Genomic DNA, 16,343 nt, shown 5'->3' with positions numbered 1-16,343 from the left:
TGTTTTTTGATCGTTCACTTTTATTGTTATTGTATATGTAGAATGTATTTTATGTATTCGATATGTTCTCCAAATTCAAATCTCCTCCCCACCCCTAACCCCAAAATAAAACTATACCGGATGCATCTGCTATTTATGACAAACTACGAGGGGCGTTATAGCAATTAACACCGATTTGGCAGTCGATAAAATATCGGGTATTTGGTTCGGGTTTATAAAAAAATTTCGGAGCCAAATGGAAATGGCGGGTTGGTCATCCCTTCCATCCAATCCCAAATTTCATCAGACAATATCCATATGGGGTCCCACAACCACCCACATCATCACCAACGCCGCCGCTCTCCGCATCGGCGACGTCCTCCACCGCCGTCTTCAATCCTCTATCAAGGTACCTTCTTGATCTTGATTTTTTTATGAGTTTTCGAATGTTGTGTGCAAATTGTTCCAAATGAAAGCAGAAAAAGGAAGAGAACACTGAGAAATACAAATAACTTGTGCAACAATTAACCTCTTGATTTCTTTAGTAGGTTAGTTAAGAATCCTGACTGTTCATAAATCTAATTTTGTGAGTGCATAGCATAATTAGACTTCTGGGTTCATACTATAACTCACCTTTCGCACATTTTTATTTTTATTTTTTTGCAATTTTGTAGCAATGTCACTGTTCACACGGTTACTGAAGGATAATTCCTGTAGCCTGACATATAGTATTTGTTTTGAAAGTAATTGAAATTGAAAATCTTTGACCTGTGTCATGTTTGCCAACATGCTGCTGTATTGCTTATCAGAATCTTGGAAAAGAGTGACATGAATTCATTAGCAATACTTTGATCTGTTACAGTCAATAACCATTAGTTGGGGTTGGCTGTATAAATCCTCTATATCCATTTGATGATTCATTATAATTTGATTGTCCATCAACTCTCAGAAACCCTCATCTTTAATGTGGGTCTAAGAAAATGACTGCAAAGATTAAGGGTTGTGAGCAAATGAATTAGGCATCAGTCGTTCTAGTGGGAAGAGTCCTTTGGATGTTGAATGGTCTGGTCAACTTGTCCCGTTTCAGATAGGCAGATTTGCTTTGATGTGTTACATGTCTCCTCATAATAGGAGTATCATGAAATTCTGGAAATGCCAAGATCTTAACCGCCATTTTGCTTGTTGCGCAGCATATTTTTTGTCATGTTCATGGCCCTATATTGAAGGATGCATGGCATAAATGGACCTTTCATGTCACTGGATTCAACATCCTTCAGTGGTCACAGGATGTCTTCTCTGCCGAAGACATGAGCTTATTATTCTTCAGTGCTGATGAAAGTAGAAGGAAATTCAAAAAGATTCAGAATTCATACTCAAAGTCATCAAGATCATTCTTTTCCAGTGAAAGGAAATGGACCAACATATTCCTTGCACTTAACATATTGTAAGTTTTGCATTCTTAACCAAAACGATGTGAATATTATGATTTTTTTTTATCTTCTTTTAAAAAAATAAAATGTTTTTTTAGTTTTGGATTAATGTTTATTTAAGTCAATACCTCCCAAGGAAAAATCTCGAATTTGGATCCCAAATTGACGGTTTAGTGTGAGCTTATCATGTGGTTATGTACTCTTTGAATAGGAACCCCTTTTTTGAAAGATCCAGGCTTTCATACGTATAATCTTTTAACCTTAACCCTCTCAGAATGAAGGAAAAACCCTCTTGCAAATGTCTGAAAAAAATAAAAGCAGAAAAAGGAACCTTTCAAGTGATGATGTTGATTGGTATAATGGACAAAGAGCTATTGTTACAAAGAGAAATTAACATTTTCTATTTAAATCACTGCAGGATATATATTGCACAAGTTGCAACAGACGGCAAGCTTTTATTTTGGGGAGCTAAGGTTAGACTGGATTATATATGTAAACAGCCGACGTATCATTTTCCATAATAACAATGTTCTTATGTGTTGATGGATATGTGTTGCAGATTAACAGTCTTATTGACAAAGGGCAACTATGGAGGCTGATTACTTCATCATTCTTGCATACAAACATAGTGCATCTCATGGTCTGACTTCACTTCATGTTTTCCTGGATTCCTAAATACATCCCTTATTAATGTTTTGAAGCAGATGTGGCTTCTTTCAGGTTAATTGTTATTCCTTGAATTCGGTTGGGCCTGGTGTTGAAAAAGTTAGTGGCCCTAAAAGATATGTTGCTCTATACTTGACGTCTGCAATTGCAAGTAATGATACATCACCACAATGACATTTTTATCTCAAAGAAAATTCCTATTATACAGTGATTCTAATTGTATCCTATGAAAGAAATCAGGTTCAGCTATGAGTTACTGGCTTAGTAAGGCACCTGCAGTTGGTGCCTCAGGAGCAATTTTTGGATTAGTAAGTGATGCTATTCTTTTGCACTTTTACTGGACTTGCTAATTGGTGTATGCAACTGGGGTTATCATTTCATGTTATTTCATGATTTTCTGCCCCTTATGTCATCCAACTAATTGATATTTAATTCTTTTTACTTCTGTGGACCTATTATGTATGTAATACTTCGCCACAGACTTTATTAGTGTTGCTGGGAAAATTGACTTGCCTTCGAGTTGTATGTAGTTCACGAAAAAGTAGACTTTTAAGATTCAACTATCATTGTACATATTATTTTCTTTGATGAAGTTGTGTTTCTGGCCAATACAAGGAATCCATTGAAGTATGGATCTTTCTGAACAGCTGTTGAGGAAATTAAAGAATTAGACTTACCTCTTTTTCATTTATCAGGTTAAGAAATACTGATCTCCACGTTTTTGTGTCATTACCAGGTTGGATCTTTTGCAGTATTCGTTTTGAGGCATAGGGGCATGGTCAAAGGCACCGAGGGGGATCTTCGATACATAGCAAATGTGATTGTTCTAAATTTGGTAAAACACTTCATTCCCTACCCAGCTCAATGCACTTTTGTTGGCTTTCACCAAGCGAGTAATTGGGGCATATCTTATTATTAAGCATATTCTCCAAATTTATATGTTCTTGTGATCTTTAATAGGGTGAAGATGCTATTAGTGGTTTAAGGAATGAAAATTAATCATAAAAACTGCACATATCTGTGCTCAGTACCTGAGAACCATAATACTTACACGTCTATTGATTCATAAGTATCAAGTTTGATCTCTTTTTCGAATTTCAGTCCTAATTCATCTAGTGCTGGCAACCATTTTCCTTGCAGGCAATTGGACTAATGACCAAAGGAATCGACAACTGGGGACATGTTAGTAATATCTAACTTTTCCATCATGTTTTTGATCTGGATGCATTCCCACCAAAGCGCTTGCTTTTTATCACATAACTATTTATGAGCCTGCTTTTTTATTTGTAACGACAATTAATGGCATTGCGAGCTTCTCCCATGTGCATCTTCTCCTCTTTTTGTTGCTGTTTTTAACCTCTGGTGAGAGAAAAGAAAAAAAATATATCAAGATCATTGCCTGTAATTTTTCACTTTATCCAATTAGTAAGCCATATTTAAGAGCTTTGTTTTCGAGAATGCAAAGTCTCTGTGGTGTCTCATGTTCCGACAAAGGTTTGTTCATCTCGTAAAAGGTGTCTTCCGCTTGTTGTACATTCTGTGAGTTTTAAAATTTTATTTTTTCATATCGAGAAATCTGTCTAGAGCCAATTTAGGACCAACCTCAACCTTCTCTGATGTTTTACCAAATCTGTATTTAGAAAAAAAGGAAGTAGTATGGGAAGAAAAATCATTGCTCTTCTGGTTACATCTTTTCTCTTTGTTTCTGATAACTGTAGTGTCCGGACTGGCTTGTGTGTACCTCAACTGGTCACGTCCTTCTCTTCTTCTTTGTACTTCCTCCTCCACCTCTTCTTTTTGTTTTGCTTTTGTTTTTTGTGCCCTTTCACTTTGTTTTAAATGCAGTAGATGTGTTTAATAAGTACATAAATACATCCAAGTCAAACAATTATTTACATTGGCATATGTTTGAATGCTTGTCTGATTTTCTAACTCTTTTCTCATTAACATTTCAGCTCGGAGGTTTAATAGGAGGAGCTGCAACATCATGGCTTCTTGGCCCAGCATGGAAGATTCAATCCGTCTCCAGTGAAGGAAGACGAGTTTTTGCTGACACAGCACCAATTTTTTCTCTCATTCCAACTAAAAGGGACGAGTCATAATCCCTACTATTTAACTGCTAGTGTGCCGGCTGACATGACTCAAGCCTTGAGCACCTGCAGTTTTACTGATTTTCCCCAATACATATGCAAATGTGGCATCTATATAGTCATACAGTTGTGGTTGATTAATGATCTAGTTCACAAGTCTGCTGTACATAGTTTGCCTTTCTTTGTACAGGGAATATGTGACCATAGAACATGTAAAGAGCAAATTAGAGGTCAGGCATCTATTTGCCTCGCGTTCATTAGCTGCTGGTGGTGGCCTGATATGCTGTAGTATTGTCAGATGTTAAGAGGTTCTTGGTAATCTGATTTAGGTGGTGTATCTAATGTACACTTTTATGCACGTCTGGCCCATTGTAGAATAATCCAGTTGATAAATGTTTAAACAATTTATAATTCAAAATCCAGTATCCTTTGTTCTTATTCATAGTTAAATAAAAATGTGGAATAAGTATCCATTTTTCTAGAGTTCTTGAAATCTGTTGTGCATTACGAACGAGATGTAAATTTCAACTTATGATGTAATCTAAGAAGTTATGGAAGAAGACGATAGAAGGTTATTAAAGCATTGTCTTTTGATTATCATATTACTTTCTCATAGTTACATTTTTCCTTCTTTTTCAAAATGTTGACACGCTTTCTACAGTACTTTATCATGACATCTAGGGATGGCCCTCAGAGATTACTCTGCGATCCCAAAAAACAAAGAACGTTACCAGTCAGCATTTTGCAACATACTAATATGCATAAAGTGCCAAAGGCTGATATTTTTATCTGATTAAAAGCTTAGCACATGAAAAGCAGCTGATTACAGAGTTTCGAGTTAGAATATACATCAAGGTAAAATATTTGCTCTTTTGCATTATTTTTGCAGCTTGTTCAAGATGAACCAACATATCTTACGACTGGTATCTCCTTGAAAACCTGCAGATGAGCATGTAGTTGTTTTCTTGAGTAGTCATTCCCTTCGGGAAGAAAACGTCTTTGTAACTGTCTTCATGTGATGTCATTGTGTCAAACAGAGTCCTGCCACCTTTTGGCTTTGACCTGTGATTCTTCTGTTTGTATAGGGTGGTTAACATGACTTGCCATGGTAACCACAGACTAATTGGCAAAAGATGCTATAATTCCTAGTCAAATAAAGTTGTTTGTTGCTAAGTATACCTCTCTCTTCTTCTTTGAAGATGTTAAAGTCTTGTCAAACGAGAACAAGACATAGTCACCACGTCCAACCAAGGGTATGAAATACTGACAATCCAAATAACCAGAACAAGCAGAGCTCCTTGTAAGAAAAGCCAGGTGCAAGAGCTGCAAGAAAGAAAGCGAAACAAACAGCTACTGAGCAGCACAAAAATATCATAAATTCCTACAAGACTAATCACAAGGTCCACCGGTACATGATTTCCATGAAAGAGCTTCCTACTCTTTCACTTTATTTCTTGTTACCTCCAGAGCTAAAAATGCTGTAGCTAAAGATAGATCCTAAAGAAACAACTTAAAGTCGCCAATTTCCACATGTTCTTTATCCATTCCAAGCAAATAATAGATGCTACCCACTAGGTAATAACATGTCAAAATGATAACGAAGAATGAATTATTGAGATAACACAAATATAAAGATCACATGATGAGGAGAAACTTACATGATGATGAAGATGAGATTGAGGAAGACATTTGTGGAGAAGGACCAGGAGAAAGATTCACCCTGGGACTTAGTTTTGGAGGATAAGTCGGTGCATGTGATGATGGGCTTGCTGCAATTCCAGAACTACTTGAAGGTGGACCAGAGCTTGTCACAGGAGAAGGTGGATCAGCTATGGGAGATGGAGAGCTGCTAGGTTCTTCTCCACGAGCTGGACCACAATGATGCCTAGCATGTGACTGTAATCTACGACAGTTGGACAAGGGAGCTGGAGATGGAGATGGAGATGAAGAAACAGAAGGTGATGGGGAAGGTGATGGCCACAAAGGTTCATTTGGAGCAGGAGCAGGAGCAGGAGTTGGAGCAGGCGGGGAAGCATGAACAGTACGGTTTAGAAAGGAAGATAAACTTACTTGCTTCACTTTACCAAAAACAGAGTTGTCAAGGCCAAGATTAGATTTAGGAACAGATCCCATAATTATTTGAGCCAATTGTTTTAACCTCTGAGGTTGCAGACTCCCAATATCTGAATATACTGAAGCTTCAACTATAACTGGGGGATCTTTAGTAGAGCCAACTTCATTTGATATCTGTAAGAATACACTCTGACAGAAATAAGGGAGAAAAATAAGTCAGATCTGACGGTTAAAAATGTACTATGGTAAACAGCATGAACGAAAAGCAGACAGCAATGCCTGCACCCACTTTAATATTTCCCATACAGGGGAAGGAGAAAAATAAGACGGGGAAAGGCAGCAAACAGAAAATTATTGATGCAACAAACATGAAAACATATCAACTTGCCCATAGGGGTCATATAACTTTGACATCACATCACTAGAGGGTGGCAGATAGTTTTTTTTTTTTTTTTTTTTTGATAACCGAGAAATCCATTTGTGACCCGCCCTTTGGACCAATCACACGGTGGCAGATAGTTATTGTTTAACTATGAATTATATATCACTATGGCATGAGTAGCAATAGGTACTTTTCCATCTCATTCAGCAATATTGAACTGCTTATGACAGCCTCAGCATAGGAAAAACATGTCTAAGACCTCCTCGCGACAGATCACGCAAATGTCTGACAGGGAAATCCAATTAAAACCAGATACACCAAGATTTGTGTGGCATATATCCAACAAAGCTTTGTTACTTGACAACCATCGATCTCTTTATTCACAATTTAAGCAAGAAACTTCCAACACACACATTGTGTATCATTATGTTCCTTTTATCATCAATTACAAAAAAAAATTCTTTTTTGACAAAGGTAATATTAACATCAATTAGGAATTGTAATTCAAATAAAAAACAAAAATTGCTAAAAGAATTTAATGAAGGAACATAATTCCTTATCTTTGGAATGACTCATCTATACTTGAGTAGGGAATTTATAATGTGAAAAGGAGAATCATCAAAGAGAAAGAAGAAAATAAAGGAGTATACATTGGAAAAGAGTATCCACTCAACTATTAAAACATCGAAGAAAAATATGACATCTGGAAGCAAAACTTAAAGAAACTCATTCTAAAATATAAAGTGAGAATGCGTTAAAAAACACTAAAGTATTCACATCTAATAACTTTCATAATCGAACTACAGAGAGTTGCCATTACCCTGAACTACAATGTTCCCCTATTTAAAAGATCATGGAGTGCCAAGAGGCATGAAGAGAAACTTCTCTCTTTGTGACGTGTGACAGCTAAAATTAGTCTTTAAACAGCTGTTGTGTGGCATTTTTCCTTTATTTTGTATTTATCTATCTTTCTTCTCTTCTTATTAAGTTTTTTTTCTCTGTAATTTTCTTCAAAATTCTACATCTTTTTCTGGTAAGAGTAAACCTAGTTGAACTCCATAACCCCAAAATAACAGCAACACCACAAAGAAATAAATTAAAAAATAAACCGGGATGCAAACCATGGCATAATTTAATTAACAATGGTGAATTCAGTTAAAACAACATAACATTAATATATCAGCAACACCAGAAAAAATTAACATAAAATTGAAGATAAAGACGTAGAAAAAATTCCTACTTGTTCTTTCTTCTTCTCTTATCCAAATATAATGTAATCAGCATTAATAAAAACCCATAAATCTAAAATAACAGTAAGACCAAAAATATAAAACATAGAGCCGAGGAAAATTTTCAAATAAGCTCTTATTTTTTCAGAAGATCTCACTTTTCAATAAACCCTAATTTACCAAAAAGTTTTATGCAAATAAAAACTAATTTTTTAAATAATTCACCCCTTCTAACAATCGGACCCTAAGAAATTTGTTTAGAATCTTAAGTTGGTTTTCGTCTACAGGTAATAAATAGGAAAAATCGAAGATCAAATGGTAATAGAAACACCCAATAATTTAAGTATGTGAGTTGATAAAGGTAACAAGTATTGGGAGAGGGGATTTATTCTAAGGAAAATGCCACGTGTCTTAGGTTGACCCGTGTATGGCATGTGAAATACACTTATTATTTCAGTTTCCTCTTGGGGGGGGGGGGGGGGTTACAAATACAGAATATTGCAGTACAAGGGGTAATAGCAACACTCCATAGTTTAAGTGTGAAGGTTGCAAACCGTGAATAGTTCACGGGGAAACTTCCCTTGGAAATAAATATAAAAGTCAAAAGCAAGTGTGCCACAGACCAAATGAAAAATCATAAAAGAACACTGCACTGCACATGTTTTTATAGTTTGTTTCTCATAAAAATGAACCATAGAATAGAACTGCTTTGTTCAGTTGAGATCGGTAGCATAGCAGTAAAGAAAGGATCAAGATCGAGGTGATTCCTAAGCCATGAAAAGGTACTAAGCTAGACCAAAGGGGATGCATAGGTAGACAAAGCATGGTCAGAAAGCTCAACATAAATGTGGGTGCACTCTTTGCCAAGATTCCAAAAGCAGACCAATCTAAAGTATGCACAAGTCTTAATTTAAGAAGCATCCAAAATCTAACCGTTCCCGCTAATCCAGAAATGTCAATTCAAAAACAAAAAAAGATTAGTAGATATTATCGTATACCTCACTTTGACTGAGACGTAAGCCAGATATCAGTTGTTCCTTCAGCTCAATAAAATTTTCCCTTATTTCATCAATAGAGCTGTGGAGAGTAAAATTGAAGAGGACATCAGGTAGGTCCCAAAATGGTAGGTGCTCGGGTATCATAGTGATTCCACCAGGACACTTCAAAACCTCAAATGAAGATGGTTGTCCAAATATTGAGGAAGTTAATGTCAAATTGGTATCTCGAAGATACAGTTCCAATAAAGCAGACTTCAGCAGACTTAAGTACACTGGAGTACTAGAAGAATCAACTGGATCCGGAAGAAAACCAAATATTACGTTAGTCTGGTTAGCTACACCTGCTGCATGCACAGATAGGACGGAAACCTGCAAATTCCATTGTCAAGCTGAATTGCACTCAACTGAAAAGAGACATCATTGATAAACTACGATTTCAATTTAAGGTAGGTTGCAAACCTTCATGTTAGGGATAGCAATCTCTTCCAAAATATCATACTCCAGTCTTGCAATGTGGGGAACAATGTCTGAAACTGGCTTCTCCAATCTGAAGTATGCTTGAGTAGTGGCTGAAAAACACAGCAACACCAAGACGTAAGGATGAGTTTAGAAACCAAAGGTGATAAATAAATTAACGGGAAATCAGCCTCCACAGCTGACAATATCTGAATGGTCACCAATATTAGGAGATTATCCACATCAATGATCAAACAGTCACATCACACGTAAATTTTAAAGGACATTGTCTTCATCAGGTAAATTTAAAGGAAAAAACAGCACCATAAAAGATTGAACACTGACGTTCAACGTAATGCCTAGATCACTATAATCAACAGAGACATGAGCAAAGGAGAAGAGGGCTTCCAATTTCAGCTAGAACTCCACCAGCCAAGGAAAGCACAAAAGTAATCTAGTGCTTGTTATTGACTACTCAGGGTGCCAAAATTCTGCAGAAAGGAATAAGTTTGTGAAGCAAGATCTACAACAGCACTTCCTGGCTATAACCAAACAGATCATGAGAAGCATCCCAGAGAAAAAAAAAATCATCTTGTATTTTATGCTGCCAGAAAGAAGGAAATCAGGATCTCCATTTACTAAAGCTAGACAATATAGGGACCAAACTATCAGTATTTCCATCTCCTTACACCCTTTTTCCATTGAAAATGCATCCCTTCATAAAGCATCACCAAAAATCCTAAGCAGCAAACCCACTCAAGAGCAAGAACGAAGAACTTAAACTGCACCTGAGCCATCACACACTCATACTTACATAGAACAATTAAGTCTAACAACATTAGAACTCTTTGAAGCAGCAAACCAGCAATAGCCTTGAGAAACAAACACAACGAGCCTACATGTATAAGCGTAGTAAAACCAAAAAACATCCTTCTACTCAAACAGTGCAACGATATACTGCAATCAACCACTCAACTAAAGCTTAATCTAAAACTAACTAGGATCAGCTATATGAATCCTCGGGCTGCTTCAGAGATGTCCGGAAATTCTCAACCATTTCAATACTAGGCATCTGATTGAGAACATTACAGCACAGCAAAAATGGAAATCACCAGACCCAATACATTTTCTCCCTATTTATGCAAAACAAGAACAAACCCAGATAAACCCACAATCCTAATTCACCCACAAACCCTAATTGCACAACAAACTAAAAATAAATAATCAAAAACCCTAGTAAGACATCAGTAGAGGAGGAGACGAAAGTCTATATAAGTCAAAAGCATAATGAAACTGACCGGCATGCTTGATCGCCTCTTTAGCGTCAAACCCAGATAACTTAGAAGGATGTGGAAGGATCCAGAAGACAGCAGAGAGAAAAAGGGCAATACTCAGTAGCAAAACGGCGATACACTTGAAACTAAATTGTAAGCCGATTCTTGAAAAACCCATCGAACATCTCTGACAGAAAGTTGTAGAACCAACTCCATCGCTGTTCTGGTTCTGCACTGGCAGTCTCTGTCCTTGCAATTTCCCCATGCCCAGAGCATCTGTAATCCGTGTTTCTCTCTCTATATAGGACTTTCACTACACCCTTTTGTTCCCCTTTCTCTCTTTCTCTCTCTAGGAAAATTTCTCTGTCTAAAAACTGGATTGACAACTGGGCTTACTCAAAGCCACTTGTTCATGGTGAACTGTGAACACATATGTTTAATACAAAAAATAACAGTAGAATGCCATTACAGTTGAAGTCCACTAAGCTAAAAAGCTTGAAAGATGAATTATTATACTATTGGATTAGAATATATAAAGGAATGATTCGGCGTTGGGTAGAAGCAAAGGTGAAAGAGAAAGGAAACAAAGAGAAAGTGACAATGGGTGGACGGGGATTACTGCTTCTTTCGAATTTTATGATATTAAATTAAAGATATGTATAGTTATATCCGCTAATTAGATGGATTGGATCAAGATAACAAATAAGTTGAGACCTTATTTGATCAAAATTTACTTGGATGAAAATAAGACTGGATTAATAAAATGGGTCAGTATCATAACTTAATTCGTTAAATTTTTAATTATTTTTATTTGTTTGTCAAGAAAAAATCCAATATTTAATAAAATTGTGTTTTCTTCTTTATTATAATTGTATATAACATATCAAATTTAAAATAAATAATCTTTTTAGAATATTTTGATAAGATTTCTCATAAATTAAATTGAGTTACATATCAATTTAAACTTTTAAGGAGCAAAATGGAGGGGCTAGTAAAAAGACGGGTCAATAAATTCACCCAAATAGATTTCTAAAGGCAACAATTTTTTGGAAGAAATTCAATAAGTTAAAAAGACAAATAATATGAGTTGGAGGAAGGTAATATATTGTAATATAAACTTAGCTAATGCTTTCCCTATTTATTTTTTTCCAATTAAGTGTCAAGTCCGAGTAAAACTATTAATTTATGGAATTTTGACATTTTAATCTAGTTATTACTTATTCGTCTATGTGAGAATTTTAGTAACTTAGTTAGTTGGTTATCTGAACTCTCATCTTATTGTAAGTGTTTGATTCCCTACATTGTAATTATCTCCCCCATTGCCCCCATCTTAGAAGGAAAAAAAGTCTACGTACTGAAATAATTTTATTCATTAAATTCTATATGAAAGGAAAATATAGTTTATTTTTCACATTTTTTTATGATGCTAATATTGTGTTTACCCTTTATTCTCTAATCTCTATCCTTTCTTCTTCTTCTTTTTAACAATGTTTCACTTTATTTTACTTTATATTTTGCATGTGTGTTTTTTAATAATTTTATTTAGAGTTACTCAAGATGGCAGGGGGGATCATTGAATTATTAAGATGTGCTTAATGGAATGCGAAAAAAGGTTAGCCATCTGCATTTATACACTTGGAACTTGATGATTACTTTTAGTAATTTTATGATTATTTTATGGCACTGAATACAAACATAGACAGTGAAATAATTAAATTCTGATTGGTCAATCATTAATTCATCATATTGCTTTAATGACAATATTTGATACTTTTGTTTTATGAAGTTAATAGGAGTAGTTGAAAAGGTTATTTGTTCAATATAAGTCAATGTATAGTTGTATACAGTATAAATTAGGGAAAATGCATAAATTTCCCTTTGTTCCGAAAAGTCAGTTACACGCTTAAACTATTATGATGACCTATTACACACTTTTACTACTTAAAAGTGAATTTATTTACCCCTTAAAACTGTTGTGACAAAATAATTTTTAAAAAAATAAAAATAGGCGTGTCAGAATTATTAAAGTAGAAAAAAATCAAAATTCAATTAGACCCCACTCTCCACATCTCTTCTTCTTCACAACCCACCCTCCTCTTCTTCTTCTTCAACCCCACTCTCTTGAGGAAGCACATTTTTCTCCTCTTTCTTTTAAGCAAAAATATCTTCTTTTCAACTTCTTCTCAGCTTGCTTAGCAAATTACTTATCATGAATCTAAGTTTTGTGGATTTTGATTTGTGTTTGTTAACAAAAGAATTCTTAATGTCATTGATGGGATAAAATTTTGGGGGTTTCTTAGCCACTACAACTATGGCGGGCTTTTTTGAGAGAATGGGAGAATTTTCCACTCCATAAATCAACTCCATGTTTCGATTAGTGTTCTTGGCGGCCATTGTTAAAATTTTCATCTTATTGTAATTTTGCTATGAAGAAAATATAATTATTAGAGAATTTTAATAATTAATTGGAGATTAATTAGTGTAAAATATAGTTAAGAAAAGAAAATTTAATTAAAAATAAAAAAGAATATAATTTTTTTAAATTTCTGACATAGCGTTGACATGACAGTGATGTGGTAGCAAGTGTAATACACCACATATTGTGAGAGTGGTGTTACCTGTCTCAGGGGTAAATAAATAAATTTTTAAATAGTAAAGGTGTGTAATATGTTGTCATAATAGTTTAAGCGTATAACTGACTTTTCGGGACAAGTTCAGGAGGGAATCTATGCCTTTCCCTTTAAATTATATACATGTATAATGCACTTTATAGTTAAAGTCACTGACTATCATTTTTTAGAGTTGAATTAGTATAATTTAGTTTATTATGCATATTGGGCAGAGCCTGGACTTTAGGTTAGACCGGTCTCATCATTCACGCGATCTACACACTATTTTTCATTGTTATTGATTATTATTTTTGTCATAAAGATATACTTAAAGTTAAACTATATATAGTTACTTATTTTCAATTACTGATATTTAGAAATCAAACATAAGTTAGTTCTAATGTACCATTGCTATCTAAACGATTATTAATCAACGCTGAGTTGTAGACTAGACTATACTTTTTTTAATCCAAGTTGGGCTCAATTGATAGATCTTTTGAATCGTATGAATATTTACAAAGTATTAATTCTAGTTGACGTGTCACGGTGAAAGAAACAATAAATTTATATAAAGGATCATATATATATATATATATATATATATATATATATTTGTATTTTGAATTCCCCTCTGACCGTTTATATATTCGAACACAAGAAAAATGAAACATTGCTAGTAAGATGACTAAAGTTCGTTTATGTGTTGTGTCTCATAAGCAGAGGCAGACCCACTCTTCGTCACGGGGTGTCAAGTGATACCCCTTCGCCGAAAATTACAATGTATATAGATGTCAAATTTTGGTTTAATAAATATATATACAAGTATTGACACATCTTAAAACAAGTTGAATGTTTAATCTGTTGGTTAAGGGGTTGTAAAAATTCCATGAGGATGTGTGTTCAAGCCCTACTAATTTTTTACTACAACCACTGACACCCTTTGATGAAAATTCTGGATCCGACACTCTCATAACTAGACAACCCTTTAATGAAAATTCTGGATCTACCACTACTCATAACTAGACAACCACTAACACCCTTTGATGAATTTTTTTGATCCGCCACTACTCATAACCAGTTAATTATAAGTATGTTTTGTGTTTAATTCGTTATCACTGCCTTTTTTTATCTTATCTTATATATTAAATGTCAACGAAATTTGAAATAGATAACCATGTTTCACACAAGGTTAAGAGGATACCTAATATCTTCCATTCAAATTAAATGAACCACCTAATCAGTAATTTCAAGTTGGTTGATACTCTATTAAGGAATTATTCCAATTAAATGATTCTTTTTCTTTTTCTTTTCCTAATTGGAATTAAATAATTATTTTGAAGTCATAGGTAAAGTTAAATGACCTAGCACACCTTGAAGAACAAATCAAATTGATGCACACCTATCGTTTCGTTATCAATATTGGAGTTGACTAATCATATTTGTATCATGTAAGACCTATTTAAGAGGAAAGAATGTTCTACCTTGATCTTCTACATAATCGATGATTTGAGAAAGCTTTAGTGAAGTTATAAAGGAATCTTATCAATCTCATCACAACTCTTGTTGGTCTAATAATTAACTTGGTTATGTTTAGCCCATAAATGTTCCTTAAACATTAATTAATAATTCAAAATTGTGTATAGAATCGTAACACTTTTTTATAAAATTGTTAGGAGTACCTATGCACGTTTATTTTTTTTTTATATATTTTTTTTTTAAAAAAGTACACACGAAAAAAAGAATATTCTATGGACTGGTTTGGTTAGATATTTGGTTCACCAAAAGAATAAGGTATCATCTGGTGATATATAGAAATTAAAAAAGATATGCTCAAACTATACTGTGTTTGATTAATATATAATAAAAATAATTAGCCAGTTATACTTGGTTAGTTCCAACTTCTAAGCAAATATTTATTCGAATATAAAGATGAAATTAACAAACTGCCAATTCAATAATCAGGTTAAATGTAATTTAACTATGTACATAGTTACACTGTATAACAATAATATAAGCATGCAAATTGCCAGGTTTTTAAATTTTTGGTAGGTATGAAACCATTTTTTAGAAAATATTTTTTACTTTTCTCATATTTGATTGGCTATATATATATATATATATATATATATATATATATATAACTTTGCAAACAAATGATTAATTGATTCCAAACAAATAATAACTCATCAAACTCTTAAAATGTAAGTTTGATCTTGATTTTAATTTTGTACCATATCGAAAACACTTAAAGATCGTAGATACTGATCACTTAGCTTGTTCATGCAATTCATTAAAATAAGAACCCTTTAAAATAAAGTTCTGAAATGACTATAAAAATAACTTATTAACTGAAACCAATTGTCATGACCCGAGTCTACACCCTGGACGTGGCCGGCACTCAAGAATCATTGTTGGTCTCCAAGCGAACCCTCATCCTGGCTGACTACAAGCGGAAGACTAACTTAAGCATGCAAAAGCTTAATCTGAATAAAATTTAATAAACTCAACTTTTCGCAACTTTAACTCAAATGAACAACTTAGAATAAAAATAATATATTCAACTCGCCATAAAATAGGCAACTTAAGTCTTTAAAACATTTAATAAAATAAATGAAAAATACATGCTTCTCAACTATACTGACTATATATAAAGCCTCTAACTGATAAAGATGGAAGTCGGGACAAGACCCACGACATCCTAACAACTAATATAACTGAAAGGTAAATGAAATCCTCCGGAAGCATGGAGGTTCACCATAGCTAACTCGAACTCTCAGATGTATCAGCGAAACTCCTGATGATGATCCTGAATACCTGTGTTTGTATCATGAGAAGATGCAGACCAAAGTGTTCAATACGTGGAATGTACGAGCATGTAAGAGGAATTCTAAAGCATAAGCATAAGCTTGAAAAAAATCTGAAAGAAACTGAAGAACTTACCTGGCTCAACTCAACTCAACATAACTGAACTCATTTCAATATAAAGCAATTTAAAACATGTGCAATATAAAGAAAAGTTGTTTAAACACGTAATGCTAACTCTGTGTATGCAAAGATACATATAACTCTGAGATATATGTAAAAATACAAATAATCTGATGTATATAAAAATATAAAATATTGATGTGGGAGTTTCTCTAACCGAAAACCATCACAT

At 34.1% G+C, this 16,343-nt stretch overlaps 2 protein-coding genes across 2 annotated transcripts; one reads left to right on the top strand and one right to left on the bottom strand.

Moving 5' to 3' along the window:
• Positions 1–231: 231 nt before the first annotated feature.
• On the top strand, positions 232–4,745 carry LOC125816343 (RHOMBOID-like protein 10, chloroplastic). Its single transcript, XM_049495937.1, has 9 exons — positions 232–388; positions 1,170–1,423; positions 1,828–1,882; positions 1,969–2,049; positions 2,130–2,226; positions 2,316–2,383; positions 2,812–2,910; positions 3,216–3,257; positions 4,031–4,745. Exons 1-9 carry the CDS (start codon positions 236–238, stop codon positions 4,175–4,177), a joined length of 996 nt encoding a protein of 331 aa, XP_049351894.1. The 5' UTR covers positions 232–235; the 3' UTR covers positions 4,178–4,745.
• Positions 4,746–4,947: 202 nt separating this feature from the next.
• Positions 4,948–10,981, bottom strand: LOC125816331 (uncharacterized). Its single transcript, XM_049495922.1, has 5 exons — positions 10,602–10,981; positions 9,307–9,416; positions 8,848–9,216; positions 5,824–6,427; positions 4,948–5,488 (listed from the first exon to the last, which is right to left on the bottom strand). The coding sequence occupies exons 1-5, from the start codon at positions 10,840–10,842 to the stop codon at positions 5,400–5,402; spliced, it is 1,413 nt and encodes a 470-aa protein (XP_049351879.1). The 5' UTR covers positions 10,843–10,981; the 3' UTR covers positions 4,948–5,399.
• Positions 10,982–16,343: the final 5,362 nt, after the last annotated feature.

The sequence above is a fragment of the Solanum verrucosum genome, unplaced genomic scaffold (assembly GCF_900185275.1).
Source record: "Solanum verrucosum unplaced genomic scaffold, falcon-dt-bn FXZP01000261.1, whole genome shotgun sequence".
Classification (NCBI taxonomy): domain Eukaryota; kingdom Viridiplantae; phylum Streptophyta; class Magnoliopsida; order Solanales; family Solanaceae; genus Solanum; species Solanum verrucosum.
The sequence above is the reverse complement of the archived record's forward strand: the minus strand, read 5'-3'. Positions and strand labels throughout refer to the sequence as shown.

Excerpts from the sequence above, each read along its gene's own strand:
- LOC125816343 (XM_049495937.1), top strand. The coding sequence starts at position 236 with ATGGAAATGGCGGGTTGGTCATCCCTTCCATCCAATCCCAAATTTCAT. Across the intron at positions 2,050-2,129 it reads CAAACATAGTGCATCTCATG|GTTAATTGTTATTCCTTGAA; the intron begins GTCTGACTTCAC and ends GGCTTCTTTCAG. Across the intron at positions 3,258-4,030 it reads GAATCGACAACTGGGGACAT|CTCGGAGGTTTAATAGGAGG; the intron begins GTTAGTAATATC and ends TTAACATTTCAG.
- LOC125816331 (XM_049495922.1), bottom strand. The coding sequence starts at position 10,842 with ATGGGGAAATTGCAAGGACAGAGACTGCCAGTGCAGAACCAGAACAGC. Across the intron at positions 9,417-10,601 it reads AGAGGCGATCAAGCATGCCG|CCACTACTCAAGCATACTTC; the intron begins GTCAGTTTCATT and ends TGTGTTTTTCAG. Across the intron at positions 9,217-9,306 it reads TTGCTATCCCTAACATGAAG|GTTTCCGTCCTATCTGTGCA; the intron begins GTTTGCAACCTA and ends TGGAATTTGCAG.